Source organism: Podarcis melisellensis, assembly GCF_964234715.1.
Source record: "Podarcis melisellensis genome assembly, chromosome: 12".
Lineage (NCBI taxonomy): Eukaryota > Metazoa > Chordata > Lepidosauria > Squamata > Lacertidae > Podarcis > Podarcis melisellensis.
Genome location: NC_138544.1, coordinates 60,832,320 through 60,848,737, shown reverse-complemented (window position 1 = coordinate 60,848,737; position 16,418 = coordinate 60,832,320). Strand labels below are relative to the sequence as shown.

Sequence of the window (16,418 nt, the reverse complement as noted above, 5' to 3'; positions counted from 1 at the left end):
TCTGACTGGGGGGCTGCTTCCCTTCCTCCCTCACCTGGAGTTCACTGATCTTGTCCCCGGCCTCCGCCAGCGTCATGCCGCCCTCCTTGGCCAGGATCTGTTGGACGGTCTGCAGGACCCCCGTTGCCATGGTGACGTCCCCACAGACGTACATGTGGCCCCCCCTCTGGCAAAGGACCTCGTGGACGTAGCTGGGCAGCTCCAGGCGCAGCAGGTCCTGAACGTATGTCTGCAGGAAGAGGGGAAACCAGGCCCGTCCATGGTGATGCAGTGCTCCCCTGAGCACAAGCAGAGTGCCACTCCCGCTTTGCTGAGGAATTGGGATCAGGGCTGACAAACCACAGCATGAATCACCTTCTGTCCCCCCAACTCCCCCCCATGTCTGCCTGGATGGGGGTGGCTGCCATCTGCCCACCCAGAGCCCCCCATTTTATTATTTCCACTTCTCACTGGGGGGGGCGGCGCTGGAACTGCACTGGCCTCCTTGGCCAGCCTGGTTTTACAGAGGCTGCCCTTCGCCTTCCTGACACAGAACAGCCTGAGAATGATAGAACTGTAGAGTTGGAGGGATCCCAAGGGATCATCTAGTGGTCCCACCCCCTGCAAGGCAGGGATCACAGCTCAAGAATCCCCAACAGGTGGCCCTCCAACCTCTGCTTAAAAACCTCCAAGGAAGGAGAGGCCCCCATCTCCTGAGGGAAAGCGTTCTCTGACTGCCAGAAAGGTCTTCCTCGTGTTTCAAAGGAATCTCCTTTCTTGCAGCTAAAGCAGATCAGAAAGGGTCCCTGTTGGCCGGCAGGCTTGCTTTGTGGCGGCTGCCTTGGACCTCCTGGCCCAGAACAGACTGGAGGGCGGAGGAGGAGTTGAACTGTGGAACTCCCTCCCGCAGGAGAGAAGTTATGAAATTATGCAGAGCCTGGAGAAAGCAGAAGGGGGATTTTTTCTCCATCTCTTAAAACGCTAAAACTAGTAGACTTCCAATGAAGCTGAAGGTTGGAAGATAAAAGGGCAGTCATCCTTCTCTCCGCAGGAAGCAGGGATGGCCACCAACCTGGATGCCTCTGAAAGAGGAGAGGCAGCCATGTTTCCGAATGCCGGTTGCTGGAAGCCCCAGGACAGAGGTTTTGAGACTACAGTTCCCATCATCCCTGACCACTGGTCCTGCTAGCTAGGGATCATGGGAGTTGTAGGCCAGAAACATCTGGAGGGCTGAGGTTGAGGAGGCCTCTCCCAGGAGGGACAAGGCTGCTCTTGTAGTGTGAGAAGAGGCTGATGGGCTACTGGCAAGAGACGGGGCTCCCCCCCCCAATTCCCATATTATTACCTTGGGGTAATCTGGGTCGCGGGAGAAGCAGGTGAGGACGCGGCTGAGGACCCCTTTCTGCTGCGCCTCCTGCACCTCCTCCTTGTAGATGTGGTCGTAGCGGGAGCTGCGGCAGCCAAAGACCAGCGTCATCTCGCCCGGGGGGAGCCCTGTGTGGGGCAGGAGGGGGTCAGGGCTGGGAGCGGCAGAGGCCGTCCGCCCCCAGCCCAAAGCGTCCCCAGCCCGCCTGACCCACCTTCAGCCTCCAGGCTGTGCAGCCGCTGCTGCCAGAAGCTCCGGAAGGGGGCGATGCCGGTGCCAGGCCCCACCAGGATGCAGGGGGCTGCGGGGTCCTGGGGCAGCTGGAAGTTGGGGGCGCTGTGTGGGGCAGAGACACCAAGAGTCACTTGCCTGGCGGGTGACAGGAGGGGAACCCGGAAGCTGAACACTGGAAGATTCAGCCCAAGCAAAAAGGAAGGGCTTTTTCATGCAACACAGACTGCGGAACTCCCTGCCACGGGAAGCAGCAACGACCACCAACCTGGGTGGCTTTAATAATAATAATTTATTATTTGTACCCCGCCCATCTGGCTGGATTTCCCCAGCCACTCTGGGTGGCTTCCAACCTAACATTAAAATACAATAACCTATTAAACATTAAACGCTTCCCTAAACAGGGCTGCTTTCAGATATCTCCTAAAAGTTTGGTGTTTATTTTTCTCCTTGACATCTGGTGGGAGGGCATTCCACGGGGCGGGTGCCACAACCGAGAAGGCCCTCTGCCTGGTTCCCGGTAACTTGGCTTCTCGCAGCGAGGGAACCGCCAGAAGGACCTCAGTGCTGGACCTCAGTGTCCAGGCAGAATGATGGGGATGGAGACGCTCCTTCAGGTCTACTGGACTGAGGCCGTTTAGGGCTTTAAAGGTCAGCACCAACACTTTGAATTGTGCTCGGAAACATACTGGGAGCCAATGTAAGTCTTTCAGGACTTACATTGTTATATGGTCTTGGTGGCCGCTCCCAGTCACCAGCCTAGCTGCCACATTCTGGATTAGTTGTAGTTTCTGGGTCACCTTCAAAGGTAGCCCCACGTAGAGCCCATTGCAGTAGTCCAAGAGAGAGATAACTAGAGCATGCACCACTCTGGTGAGACAGTCTGCGGGCAGTTAGAGGACTGGGCAAATTCCTGAAGGAGGAGGAGGAGAAAGGTTGGGGGAGGGAGTTCCACAGTCCGACTCTGTGTTGTGGGTATAACATGTGAAGAAGTGCTTTCTTCCAACATCAGCTTTGTGGGACGTCCACAAGAGCAGGAGAGACATTCTTTTCTGGCGTCTCAACTGCGTGTGGCTCTTTCTCTGGGAAAGCAGGTGGGGAGTTTGGCTCCCTTCCTCTGGGAAGCCTCGCTAAGGCCAGAGGGAATGTTTGGATAGAACTGCTCCTCCAAAGTCCCAGCTCAAACCCCACCCCCGAGACCCCTTACCCTCGGACGAAAACCGGCACCATCTCGCCAGGCGCCAGCTTTGAAAGCCACGTGGAACAGACGCCAAAGTGAAGGGGCCCCTTGCCGTCTGTGGAGCAAAGCGGGGGAGAGCGGGGAGCAAAATGAGAGGTGGCCTGGGAGGTTCTCCTCCCCACCCCACCCCCAAATGAGACGGCCTTCCCCCTCCCCAGGTGGCCAAGGTCACCCCTGCGACCGACTGTACCCTTAGAATCACAAGATTGCAGAGTTGGAAGGGACCCCAAGGGCCATCTAGCCCAACCCCCCCAAAAAACTCACTCTGGCTGTGGTAGTTGAGCACGGCCACGGTGAGGTGCATCTCCCCCGGGTGGGCGCTGGGTGCTGAGCTGAGGGAGTAGTAGCGCGGCTTGAGCAGGGGCAGCTGGGTGAGGAGCAGCGAGGGCGGCAGCGGCACCGAGGGGAACTCCTCCAGCACCTCCTCCAGGGTGGGGCAGCGGAACCACTTCCACTCCTCGTACAGGAGGGAGTCCTGCGGGGGCAAGAGAACAGGTGGAGAGGAGGAGCAGCCCCACCCCAAGCCCAAGGAGGGCAGGGAGAGGCAGTGGCGCTTAGCGGTTAGAGTGTCAGGCCTGGGAGAGACCAGGATCAAATCCCACCCCCACCCCGCTCGGCCGTGAAGCTCCCTGGGTGACCTTAGGCCAGTCTCTGCCTCCCTCTCAGGGTGGCGGTGGGGATGAAGTGAGGATGGGGAGAACAGCCCCGTCTGCCCCCTTGAGCTCCTTGTAGGAATAGGTGGGGTGGAAATGAAATACCGTATTGTTCGCTCTATAAGACGCACTTTCCCCCTCCTAAAAAGTAAGGGGAAATGTGTGTGCGTCTTATGGAGCGAATGCAGGCGGGAGGCTCTGCTCAGCACTCCCTTTAAAGAGCCGCGTGGAGCGTGTGTGCGGCTCTTGGGGCCTTTTCTCCCCGGGGGAAAGCCCCCAAGAGCAGCACAAACGCTCCGTGTGCTCTTTAAAGGGAGCACAGCTCTTGGGGGAGCCTTCCTCCCGCTGCCCGGGAGAGGCTTCGCGCTGCTAAGCCAGAAGCCAGGACAGCAAGAGGCTATCCCAGAAGCCAGATCCCTCTTGCTGTTCTGGCTTCTAGGATTCAGAATATTATTATTATTTGTTTCCCTCCTCCAAAAACTAGGTGCGTCTTATGGTTTGGTGTGTCTTATAGAGCGAAAAATACAGTAGATTAAGACACCTGCAGGAACAAGAAAGTCTTAGTCATGTGCCTTAGTCATGGGGAGGGTGTCTAATCTCAGGTGGGAGGGAGTTCCGCAGGCTGGTGCACCTGAGACACGGGAGGCGAGCTAAGCAGGGTGGGCTCTGTGTGTGTGTTAGAGATAAGGGGGTCCATAATGCACCACACCCTCTCCCCAGCTTCAAGGTCGTGTGGTGGGAGGGAAGAATACCTATTTGCACCCGCACTCCCCCAGTCCCTACCTCTCCCAGCCGCTTCAGCTTCTCCCTCTCGGCCGGGTCTTCTGCCAGCGTGGACAGGATCTGGAGCAGTTGGGCGCTGGGGGGCGTCGTGATGTCCAGGAAGAAGGTGAGTGCCTGGCCCAGCGTGCAGGGGGGCAGGCGGGGGCTGGGGACCCACAAGCGCTTTGGGCCTGAGGAGGAGAAGCAGGAGGGGGAGACTCAGCGGCCGCAGGAATTTCCAGCTGCCAAGCAGCTCAAAAGGCTTTTAGTCAGGCTTCACCACCACCGAATGGTAGAGTTGGAAGGGACCCCCAAGGGCCATCTAGGCCAACCCCCTGCAAGGCAGGAATCACAGAGAAAACATCCAGGACAGGTGGGCATCCAACAGCGGAGAAAGGTGTGTGCCGGGAGGAGGAGGGGGAGGGAGGAACCCCCCTCCCCCTCCCATCTCTAGGAGATCAATCCAGTTTGCTCACTGCAGCCACCCAAGCATTTGTCTGCAAAGAGGAGCTGCAGCATTGACAAAGTAGCAGTCCTTACTGGTGAGCCCATACTGGCTCATCTAGACACTTCTAAAAACCATAAGGAGAGCCTGCAGGATCAGGCCAAGGGCCCGACTAGTCCACAGTGGCCAGCCTGGGGTCCCGTGTCCAGCTCTGGGTGCCACAATTTAAGAAGGGCACTGTGGCGTTTGCCTCCTAGGACGGGTCAAGGAAAGGGTTAAAATGGGTGTGATGTGATTGGCCAGTGAGAATGCAAGGGGGGGAGTAAAAGATAGAGTGGGAGGTTTTGAAAGTCAGTTGAGGTTTGGGAGTTGAAGAAGGACGAGGGAGGCTTAGGTGTGGGTTGGTAGAGTTGTATTGTGAGAGAGTGAGAGGAATTGTTAGGTTGAGTCAGATAGATAGTTGGAATAATCAGTTTGGAGTTGTTAGGAACTCAGATTAGAAAATTGTCAAGAGAAAAATAAATGGAAACCATACGCTTGTTCCTGCATTTAAAAATAAACTTGATTATTTGTTTATGTTAACAACTGTCTGGACTCCGTGTGTCCCGTGAGAAGCAGGGGGGTGGCAGCAAAGAAAGCAGTCACAGTGGTGGCACAGGGTCAAGAGACCGTGAAACGTCCGGGGGCCCCGTGTGATCGCCACAGGCACTGACAAGCTGGAAGGTGGGCAGAGGAGTGGGGTGTACTTGCTGCCTGCGTTGAAATGTAAGTAAACCATTTTGTTTATCTTACAAAAGTGTGTGCTTCGCTCTTAGCAATGGGGACAAAGAGGGGAAAGGTCAGCAGACCACAAATAAACAGGGACAAACAGGTGTATTTGACTAATTCACAGCTTCCAGTGAACTGCAAAGTGCCGAAGTGTTTTTTCTTTGCCAAAAGGGCTTCACAGCCTGTTTACTCTCGTATTTCTCCCACACATGTGGAACAGGAGGTTTAAATCTTAATTGACAGATTTAATTCTCAATCTTTCGTGTGTGTGTGTGTGTGTGTGTAAACCCAGTGAAAACATATTCAGAAATAAAGCAGAGCAACTGCAGTATAAAAAGTTACAGGACTGGAAAGGCAGCACCCTGGTCTGGGCCCTTCTTTGCCCCACAACGCCCACCCCATGGCTGGGCCTGGCCTGGACGGCTTCCCCATTCGGCATCGGCCAGGCCCGTCTGGGCACAGGTGGCCACTCACTCTCTCCCGCCTCCAAGGTTTCCACGGTGACGGCCTCGTTGGCAGGGGGCGGGTCCTCCACTCGCTGCAGGATGGCATCCACCAGCTCCGCGTTGTTGGCAGGGAAGATGCCCACGTGGTCCCCCGGCTGGTAGGCCAGCTCTGGCTGGTCCCCCGTCTGCAGCTGCACCAGGATGGTGGAGCGGCTGCAATGGGGGAAAGGAGAAGAGCGGTCAGCCCTGGGGGGGGGGGCGGTGTGCGGCAGGAAGGCAGTGGCCTGTGCGCAAGGCGGCCAGGAACCCCCAACCCCAAATGCTGGCGGAAATCAGGCCCCCTTGGCTGGGGGCTGCAAGAGGGAGAAGCGCCTGCCAAATTGGGATGAGTGCCTACCGTCCTGGTTTGACTCTCACCTGGATTCTGGGCTCTGCAGGTTCTTGACGGAGAGGATGTGGGACGGAACGACATTGCGCTTGTGGACGAGGGTCAGGCCTGAAGGGGGAGAAACCCAAAGGGTCAAGGTGGAGGCCGGGAGATGTTTCAAGCTTGGCTCTTCCAAATTTGGCAATGGAGCGGGGAGAAAGGTCTCCGTGGGGGACAAGGAAGCAAAATGTGGGAGCCCATGCAAAAAAACCCGAAAGTGGGGCTTCTGAAGATGTGCCTCCCTGCCCCACGTGATGGAACAACTTGCCCCACCTCCTCACGGGGTTTCTGGGCTTGTGGCTCTTGGATCGGTGTTAGCCCCCCACCTCTCCTTGGAGGCACTGACTGGGGTGGGGGCACAGGCAGTGCCGCATTTAGGGCGCCAAGCTTTGTCCTCACACTTAGGCTGCCATATTATCAATGTCCCCCCCCCAGCATGGGGGAAAGGGGCAGAGCCCAAAGTAAGGGGGCTTCTCTGGGGTGTGGAAGAAAAGCCAGGCCTTAGCTTCAAGGCAATTGCGTCGGAGAAGAACCCCCTCCCCAGCTAAGCTCTTCTGATGCCCTCCGCCCGCCCGGGCGTTCTGCTTGCATACGAGGCTTCACAGCTTTGATGGGGATGTGCAAGTCATCACACTCTGGTTAGTAAGATGCCTCCCAAAATTAGCTCTGCTGGGAAAACTACGTTGCTGGTCAAAAACCTTCCACATGCCACACTTATGCCCCCTTTTCTGCCACTTTCCTGCTGAGTGTTTTTTATTACACTGATGGGTGACCTTTAAGGTGCAGATATGTCTCAGGCACAGATCCTTGCAGACCACAGCCCTGCCATTCTGCTTCCCCAAGGGTCAGCGGAGGGGAAGATGCACAATCTTTGGGGTAAGCGAGGGCAGGGCTGATCCCTGGGCAGAGCACCAGCAGGAGGGCATCCGCTGGGCGCAGCAGAAGGCCATGATCCACCGCCTGACACGTACCTGGCAGGAGGTCCAGGGCCGCCGGGTGAACCACCAGGCGGTAGCGACTGCGCTTCCAGTGACAGGGGCTGTTGAAGACCTCTGTGCCGACCACCTGGGAGTCCACGCAGAAAGTGTCGCAGGCGGCCTGTGGGGAGACGAGGGTCAGGAGGGAGGGAGGACTTGCTCTCTGGGGAGGGCGCAGGATTGTGGGGCTGGAAGGGACCCCCGGGGATGCAGGACACAGCTGCCCCCTTGGGAAGGTGGGGAAGAGGAACATTGCTGTGGGGCTGGCAGGGATGGGGCACCTTCTCCCTCTGCTCCCCATGGAGGGACAGGGGCTTCCACCCCAGCCAAGGAGACCCCTGAGCAAGCAAGTGGTGCCATTCCCCAGCTGACCACCAGGTGGCACCAGCACCCCACACTCCAGACCAGCAAAGCTCAGCATCCATTCAACTGCACCAGCCCCTCCAAGGAGGATCTGAGAGGGGAGGGGCTTGCAAGAGGGGAGGGGCTTGCAAGAGGGGAGGGGCTTGCAAGAGGGGAGGGGCTTGCAAGAGGGGAGGGGGCATCTCTAGCAACTCAATATATCCCAAAGGTCAGGGCTTTCCAGCAGTCCCCAAAGAGGCACCCTCCTCCCTCCCTGTCCATCCACACCCACAGCAAAAAGGGATTGTGGCGCAGGACATGAGAAGATCCCGGGGGGGGGGGGCTGGATCAGTCCCATGGCCCACCTGGTCCAGCCCCCTCTTCCCTCAGTGGCCAAACAGGTGGGAAACCTGCAAGCAGGATTCGAACCCAAGAGCAACTCTGCCCTCCTGTGCTTTCCAGCAACTGCCCTTCAGAAGCCCTCCTGCCTCAGCCATCTTGGCAAGGAGCCCCCAGAGCCCCCGCCTCCTGGATTTGTCTGTGGGGCAACGTGGAAGGGCAGCCGGCGGGAGACCCAGTCAGGATTTCCACAAAGAATAAAGCTGGCCTGTTAAATGATCACGACAATCTTGCTGCTCTCGGGCTGCACTGACCATCCAAGAAATTTATTTATATATGGTCTTGTTTAGACAAACCTTTCCAGATGCTGATTTTAATCCATTTTAGTGCTTTATATTTTAGTGTGAGAAGTGAGGTTACAGGGAGCCAGGCAGAGGGCCTTCTCGGTAGCAGCACCCTGCCTATGGAATGCCCTCCCTCCAGACATTAAGGAAATAAACAACTATCTGACTTTTAGAAGACATCTGAAGGCAGCCCGGTTTAGGGAAGTTTTTGATGCTTTATTGTGCTTTTAATATTTTTTGGGAAGCTGCCCAGAGTGGCTGGGGAAACCCAGCCAGATGGGCAGTGTATAAATAATAAATTTTTTTCCAAAGTTTTGCAAAAAAGAATTTGTGGTTTTATGTTTGAGGTTTTCATTTTTTGTTTTTTGGGTTTTTTTTGTTTTTTAAACAATTCAAGAGGCATATACATTTCATGATAAATAAATAAAATACTCCTCTGGAGCCTCAAGCAGCTTACTCCAGAGTAGGAAAATCTGCTTCCTGCCCCTCTCTCTCTCTCTCTCTCTCTCTCTCTCTCTCTCTCTCTCTCTCTCACACACACACACACACACACACACACACACACTACCTTGCAGATCAATTGTTGCTCTTGACTCCCAAAGCGCTCCCCCCAATACACACAACACCCCCTTGCAGGGCGACCACCTTGAAGACGTCCATGGCCCAGGTGCGGAAGGACTCCTCCTGGCCGCAGAGCTCGTCCCCCTCGCCCATGGGGAGAATCCGCTCGCCCCCCAGCTCCTCCAGGCGCGTGTCCACGGCGTGGGCAAAGGCACAGAAGTGCAGGTAGGCCCGGGAGCCCAGCCCAAAGACGGCAAACCTGGAAAGGAGGAGGAGGAAGGCAGGCTGAGAGGGGGGCGGGGTGGGGGCCAGGCTCTGCCCCCTCCCTCAGGAGTCAAGAGGTCCTTTGCCAGTTGGGCACCTCCGAGGCCAGCCAGAAGGAGTCTGCAGCTCAGCGGGACTCTGCTAAGCAAGTCCCAGAATCCTAGAAGGTAGAGTTGGAAGGGACCCCCAAGGCTCATCTAGTCCAGCCCCTGCAATGCAGGAACCACAGTTCAAGATCCATCTCTGCTTTAAAATCTCCAATGAAGGACAGCCCTCTGCCTTCCAAGGGAGCCCATCCCACCACCCAGCAGCTTTTACGGCAAGAAAGTTCTTCCAAATGGGCTGAGCTCCCCTGGCAGCCTTTTGGCCCAATCTCGCTCAGTTACAAAACCCACACAGCCTTTTTCTTTCCAATCTTCATTAATCTGGCTCCTCCTCCCACTAATAAATGGCCAATAAACTTGCTGTGTCCCAAGAGCCTAGGGGAAAGAATGGTCCAATAAAACAAAACAACTGTTAAATTTTAATATGGCCTATATTGAATTAAAGTTTGGTCTGGACCTCCTGAACTCGGCCCATTAAAAGCCAGTCACGACAATATCGATTTCCCTGTGCTCAGCTCAGCACCAGCCCTCCTGCGGCTGTGAAGTCCTTTTGTCGCTCAGCTTCCCGGCACTTCAGCACAAAATGTTGCCCAAGGAGACGGACGTCCAGGCGCTGCCCTGAGAAGGGGGGCTGGGCTCCAGCTCAGAGGGCAACGGGAGGAGGGGGCTTCTGGCCAGCCTGGCTAGAGGGTCAGAGGCATTTGGTACATTTGCATCTCAAGGGCTGGGGAGGGGGGAGATGATGGCTTGGCTTCTGCCAAGGAGGAAAATGCAGGTTTTGCCAAGCAAGATCCTGGCCTTTGCAATGGCTCCCGCCAACAAGGAGGTTCTGCTGCCCAGCTGGGCATTTGTGCCATTGCGGGGCTGCTGCCCTGATGAAGGTGCAGGGAGACGACTGGTGGAGGCCTGGGAGAGGCATGGCTGCGGCACCCTAGGGGCCTCCATGGAAGCTCCCTTCCTCTGGGCGTCCTGCCCCAGAAGCAGGATCCCTGCCTGCAGGGCTCTGCTCTTTGAGGAAGCAGGATCCGACCCTCCCTCCTTCCTGGGCACCTTACCGGAGAGTCCCCAGGGCGCCTGCGCTGTCCGTGTTGCTGGACGCCCTCCTCTTGGTCTTCCACGCAGCTACTGACGCGTCGGATTGAGAGATGCTGTTGAAGCGCATCTTGTAGCTCCTGCAGGGAGAGAGAGGAGAAGGGGCAGCAAGCACCACCACCAGCTGCCCCCCCAGCCCCCACCTGGTCTGCCTCCGCAGACAATTCTGAAGCCCAATTGCTGGAAACCCTGGGAGGAGAGGGGCTGTTCTCGCACTCGGGTCCTGTCGCAGGTTTCCCTTGGGGGCATCGAGTGGACCATCCAATGATTCTCTGACTAGATGGGTGTATGGGCAATCTCTTCTGGAAGATATTTGTACAGTGGATCTCTCTGGCAAACCCAGAAGTATTTTTCCGGGTTTCGCTGCTTGTACATGCGCAAAGCGCTCTGTGCCCAGCTCACGTGCACAGAAGCGGCGCCTCTGATTACGGATTTTTTGGGGTGCACACGGACCCCCAGAATGAATTAAATTCATATCCAGAGGGTCCACTGTTCTTTGAGGAGATAGGGATCTAGCCTGGTCCTCCTTTCCTGCCTCTGTTTCCTCCCCCCCCTCTCTTGTTCTGCTCTTTGATGCCTGAGAACAGTCTTTAATTTGCTGGAAGGAGGGGTTGATGCAGAGTGTTAGACACTGTCTGGAGGAATGGCCGGGACTGGAAGAGGGGGATAGCTCATGAATAATCTGCACCCGCTAGTGGGGCAAAGCACGGAGGCTAACCAGTTAGCCGTCTATAAATCAGATGGTTTGGGGGCATAGTTTGAGAAGCTCGTGCCTGAACTCATGGCCGGAGGGTCATGCAAAAAACTGGAGACTGCCTGGAAGTCACTTTGCCGCTTCTTGAGGGCTTCCCAGTGGCAGATCAAAGTGTTGCTTGGTAATGTATATAATGCTTGCTGTTTAGAATTAAAGCTTTAATCTTCTCACTTGTGTTTGTACTGCTTCTGAATCTAATTTTAAAAGAACCACCTTGCATTGGTCACGACAGTGGGCCCCCCAAGCACTGCTCTCCTTTTCTTTCCCGGGAGGCGTCAAAGCTGAGAGGTGCTATTCTTGCCTCCTCATCACTGGGAGAAGAGGATGCTGGACTAGATGGGCCTCCTGTGGCCTGATCCTGCAGGCTCTTCTTATGCATCCAGGGACAGAGATCCCAGCCCTTCCTTGGGGCCAAGAGGCGCTTTCAGCTGGTGGCAAGTGAGGACCTGGGACCAGCTGCAGAGAGGATGCTCTGTCTTGGGGGGGGGGCAGCAGAGAGAGGCAGGGTGAGGCCAAAGTGCCTTTCATCTGCGATGTTCCCTGGCATCTTGATGCACCGGCCTCATCCCGTACGCGGGTCCAGGCGCCAATCAGAGCTGCTTCCCCCGTGGGCAGCAAAGTTAATTAGCTCCGTAGATTATGACACTAATGAGGGCAGGCATCAAAGGAAGGGGTGCCCTTTCCTCCAGGCAGAAAGACACCCAGTCGAGGTCGTGGGTGGGGAGGAGGGAGGTCAAAGAGGCAGCTTTCAGCTTAAAGAAAAGAGACACCCAGGGGCCGGGAGCAAAGCCTGAAGGTCTGGAAGACCCTTCGACTCTCTTGCCGGGCGGAGAGGGCAGCCAAATCCTGGCAGATCCACAAGACACCCTTTGCCAACCTGCCACTGTAACCTCCGAGACTCGGAGTGCGCCTGCAAAGTCACAACTGCCTCCAAGTTGCTTCCTCTAAATAAACTGCAAGAGAGGAAACAGGCAGAGCGAGGTTGTGGGGAGGAGGGTCTGGATCCGCAGGAGAGGAAGAGGCAAAGGAGGAAAGCGGAGCTTCCTCAGGGTAGGACTTACTTTTGCAGTTCAGGCTCAGAGTCTGCAAGGTAAGGGCAGGACATCTCCATCAGGGCGCGGGCAAATCTCTGCGGGGAGAGAGAGAAAGGCAGGGAGAAAGGCAAGCAAGTGAGGACCCAATCCAAGCAGATGGTCTTTATCAGTGATGGAATTTATATACCGCCCTGAACCCGAAGGTCTCAAGGCGGTTCAGAAAGAGGGGCCAGGGCTCAATTCTGCTCAGACAGGGGAGGTGCGACGGTGGTGAGAAGGAGAACAGTTGAGCAGATGTTCAGAAGTACAATAACTGTGCCACAAATTCCAGGCTCTGCTCATGAGAGAGCCAATCCGAGAAGGAGCAGCTCATCTATTATTATCGTTGTTGCTGCTGCTGCTGCTACTACACTTGTATAGCTCCCAGGGCAGTTCACACCATAAATGACCACAAGCTACGTAGTAAAAACAACCACAAACCCAATTCCCCCCTCCCACAACCCACTGAAAAGGGCGTCCATCAGCCCCAGCCCTGAAGTGGGCCATGAAGGCGCCATCTCCCCTGGCTCCTCAGCAGCCAGGATCAGGCCTTTCCTGCGGCCACGCCAACCTTTCGGAGCTCCCTGTCCCTACACAGATCAGCCAGGCTCCAGTTCCACTGCCTTTTTGAAACATCAAGGAGGATTTTTAAGCAGAGGCTGAGCGCCCATCGGTCAGGGATTCTTCAAGCTCTGCTTCCTGCATCACAGGGGGTTGGACTAGAGGACCTTTGGGGATCCCGGCCAACTCTATGGTTCCAAATGGAGATTTTTATCTCAGCCTGGATGTTCTGCATTTGAAATTGCTTTTGTATACATGCCTTTAATGTCAAATCACTTCAGGGGGAGCAGACCAGACCTAAGTCAGCCCAGCACTGAGTGGGGCCCCAATTTTTGGGAGCCACCACCCACCCCTAGAGTTGGAAGGGACCCCGGGGGTCATCCAGTCCAGCCCCTGGAATGCAGGAGTCTTCTGCCTCAATGGGGGACTCAAACTCGTGACCCTGAGATGAAGAGTCTGCTGCTCTACAGATGGAGGTATCCCAGGTCCTCAGCGCATCCCCCGTGCCCCCCCGCCCTACAAAAAAGACTGAATCAGAGCAGCGGTTTGCAGAATAGCACGATAAAATTCAGAAGAGGAACAATTAATTGCAGATCTATTCAAAATCCAATTAAAACCACTTAGTTTTATTTATTCAACAGAAGAAAGGCATTTTATTCAGAGACACCAGCTTTTCGAAGTCTGATGGTCGTTTACACCTCCAGCGCCACCCCCCCCCCATGCAGGAATTGCAGTGAGAGAATCCCTGATAGGTGTCAGCCCAACCCGCCACCCAACGGATCTGGATTTGGGTTCCAGTACATGCCAAGGTGCCAGGTTGAGGGAGGCTGCCCCCCCCCGGCAGAGCTTTGGACTCTCAGCCCCACTTGGGAGTCTCGGGGAAAAGGGGGAGAAGCCAGCGTCACCTCGCCATTCTCGGGGGGGTCTCCGTTGCCAAAGGTGCTGGTCACCACCAAGACGAGGGTCTCGTGCTCCAGGGAAACGACGTCGTATTCGTCCATGCAGACCACCTGCCGGGAAGCGCCAGGGGGGTCAGGAGGGTGAGGGGGGCCTCAAATGCTCCCCCCTCCATTGCCCCCCCCCAAGGGGCAGCTTGTGAGCTCGCTGGAGACCTGGAGCCAGGAGGGCTCTGCTCTGCCTGCTGCATCTGGAGACAGCAATGCCGGGAACAGGGCTGGATTGGGGGGGCGGCTCCTGGGCACACGGTGCAAAATAATAATGATAAATCAATCTATATTTGTACAGGTACCCACTGAGAAGTTCCATAAAAAGATCATTTGCCAAGGACTAAGGCTTTCTGGGAAATAATCTATAATGAACTGAAAAAGGTACTTAGGTACACTTTCCCTAAGAAACCAGAGGCCTTTCTCCTGGCGAGGATGGGATTGATGGACATCAGAGCACAGCCAGATGCAGCCACCCTCTGAACTGAGCTGAATCATGGAGCTGAATCACGGAGCGAAATCACTGAATGTCACTTTCGATCCTTCATTTGGAAAACTATCTACAGTACTGTATCCCCCTTCTGTCCCAGGGTGAGAACTTCAGTACATAACATAAATCAATCTATATTTGTACAGGTACCCACTGAGAAGTTCCATAAAAAGAAACTGTACCAGAAGGAATTATTGTGGAAATAAGAAATCTTTAGCTGGGGGCACCAAATGTTGAGTCATATCCCCAAAGTCGTGCTCCTGGGCTTGATCCTGCTTGTGGGTTTCGCTTTGGGGGCCCTGTGAAAACAGGAGGCTGCAGCAGGTGGGGGCCCTTTGGCCAGGCTCTTCTCTTCTTATGGACCCTCCAGGTCTCCTTATGTTCTCATGAGTGAAACCTCCAGCACCAGAGGCAGTCTATCTTGATCCCTAGGTTCTCGGGGTATTTGGCCACTGTGAGACCAGGAGGCTGGACCAGGGGGGCCACTGCCTGATCCAGCAAGACTCTCCTTATGTTCTTAAGGTTGACCTTAACCCCCCCCCAAGTCAATTATTGCCTTCAGTGGACGTGCTTTTTTGCAATATGTGTCTCTTGGAGACAAATTATATCTAATTTCTTTTTTGCTATTACACACACTTCAGTTCCACCATGAGTCTTGCCAATCACAGGGCAAGAAACATGCTGCTGCTGCCACACTTAGCCTGGGGAACTCCTTGCCACCTTGGGGGGGGAGCATTGCCTCGCTTCATGTGCTCTGTGGGCATCAGGAGGCAAAGGGGCAGTGAGACCCACCCCAGCTGCTGACCCCCACCCCCCGCCGTGCGCTGGGCCCACCTGGGGGGCAAAGGAGCCCTTGAAGAGCTGCTTCAGCTTCAGGGCGTAGGCCTGCGACTTCCCTGTCTCGGAGGCGTACAGGATCGTGGCCTTGACCCGCTTGGCCATCACATGGCCCATCAACTTGGCTGAGATCTTGACCGCTCTGCGGGGGGGGGGGAGAGAGAGAGCAGGACAGGAGGACTCAGCTCAGCCCAGGCAGGATGGCGTGTGGAAGGAAGGGGGCAACTGCCCCAGGGCCAACTCTGCCCAGGCCTGGACAGGCCGTTGGGGATGCAGAGCCAAGCAGAACAGAATTATTAATTGATTGATTGGATTATTCTATTAAATTTGTGTCCCACGCTTCATCTTCAGGTCTCAGGGGGTTCACAGTATAACATTACAAGACCAGACTGCCTGCAGAGGCTCTCCAGGATTTGAGCAGGGGAGCCAGCCTCTCCCAGTGACCTGGAGATGCCAGCGGGGCTCAAACCTGGGAGCTTCTGCATGCCAAGCAGATGTCCTGCCCCCGAGCCACAGCCCTCAGTGGCTCATCGCCCTCCTGGCTTGTACTTATTTGCACTCTTCGTCTGAGGGCTCCGTCGCAAGAGCTCCCTGTGCTGCTGCTGCTGAGAGGTATCTTGCCCCTGAGCATGTCCAAAGGCATCTGGGCCAGGGACCAAAGAGGCAGTCTTGCTCCCTTTCTCACCTCTTCCAGGGCCATGCTGCACTCTGCACATGCTCTGAGCATTCAAAGCATCCAGGAAGATTTCTGAGGAGGTGCTAGAAGCAAGTTCCTGCCTAGAGGAGGGCTTGGAATTGTGTGCCCCCCCGAAGCTGCCGCCCACCCCCACCCTAGTCCTGCCTCAGAGCTCTCAAGAAACAGTGATTCTCACTTTGCAGGGGTTGAGCTAGATGACCCTTGGGGCTCCCTTGCCACTCTACAATTCTTCCAGGGCACGGCTGAGAGCCCCTGCGCTCCCCCCTCTCCAAGATGCGACCCACTTCCTCCCCCCACAAGGACCTACTTGGCAATCTCCTTGAAGGTCTTCCTTCGAGTGACAGTGGTTCCTTTGGGAATGTAGGTTTTCCAGGGGTCGCTCTGTGGGAACAGCATGGGAATGAGGAAGCAGGATGGGGGGCGGGGGTCTCAGGCCTGGAAACGCCTCCCCCACCCCAGAAAAAAGGTTCTTTCGCAAAGCAGCTCTCAGGAGTCCATTGTAACACTGCAGCTAGCAGCGCCCCCAGTGGCAGTCAAGCAAACTGCAGGGTGACAACAGCCTTGCATTCTTTGTATATATAATGTCTTCATATGCTCGCAACTTACACAGGTTCTGTTCTGGGGATTGTGTCTAAAGCCAAAACTGCATTTAGTGAAAACACATTGGGGGCAACGGCAGGCAGAATTGCCAAAGTATTTTTTCCTGGATGCCTGGCCCCTGT

General features: G+C 55.6%; 1 protein-coding gene across 2 annotated transcripts in view; it reads right to left on the bottom strand.

Moving 5' to 3' along the window:
- Positions 1 to 16,418, bottom strand: part of NOS3 (nitric oxide synthase 3) — a 35,369-nt gene that overhangs the window by 844 nt on the left and 18,107 nt on the right. For both annotated transcript variants that reach the window (XM_081931524.1, XM_081931525.1), the window contains 15 exons: positions 16,004 to 16,077; positions 14,997 to 15,141; positions 13,634 to 13,738; positions 12,156 to 12,223; positions 10,304 to 10,420; positions 8,965 to 9,139; positions 7,289 to 7,415; positions 6,308 to 6,386; positions 5,919 to 6,103; positions 4,253 to 4,422; positions 3,081 to 3,291; positions 2,784 to 2,871; positions 1,560 to 1,681; positions 1,325 to 1,473; positions 35 to 229 (listed from right to left, as the gene is read on the bottom strand). In XM_081931524.1, the coding sequence (XP_081787650.1) occupies positions 35 to 229; positions 1,325 to 1,473; positions 1,560 to 1,681; positions 2,784 to 2,871; positions 3,081 to 3,291; positions 4,253 to 4,422; positions 5,919 to 6,103; positions 6,308 to 6,386; positions 7,289 to 7,415; positions 8,965 to 9,139; positions 10,304 to 10,420; positions 12,156 to 12,223; positions 13,634 to 13,738; positions 14,997 to 15,141; positions 16,004 to 16,077 (2,010 nt within the window). The remainder of the gene's footprint in view (positions 1 to 34; positions 230 to 1,324; positions 1,474 to 1,559; positions 1,682 to 2,783; positions 2,872 to 3,080; positions 3,292 to 4,252; positions 4,423 to 5,918; positions 6,104 to 6,307; positions 6,387 to 7,288; positions 7,416 to 8,964; positions 9,140 to 10,303; positions 10,421 to 12,155; positions 12,224 to 13,633; positions 13,739 to 14,996; positions 15,142 to 16,003; positions 16,078 to 16,418) is intronic.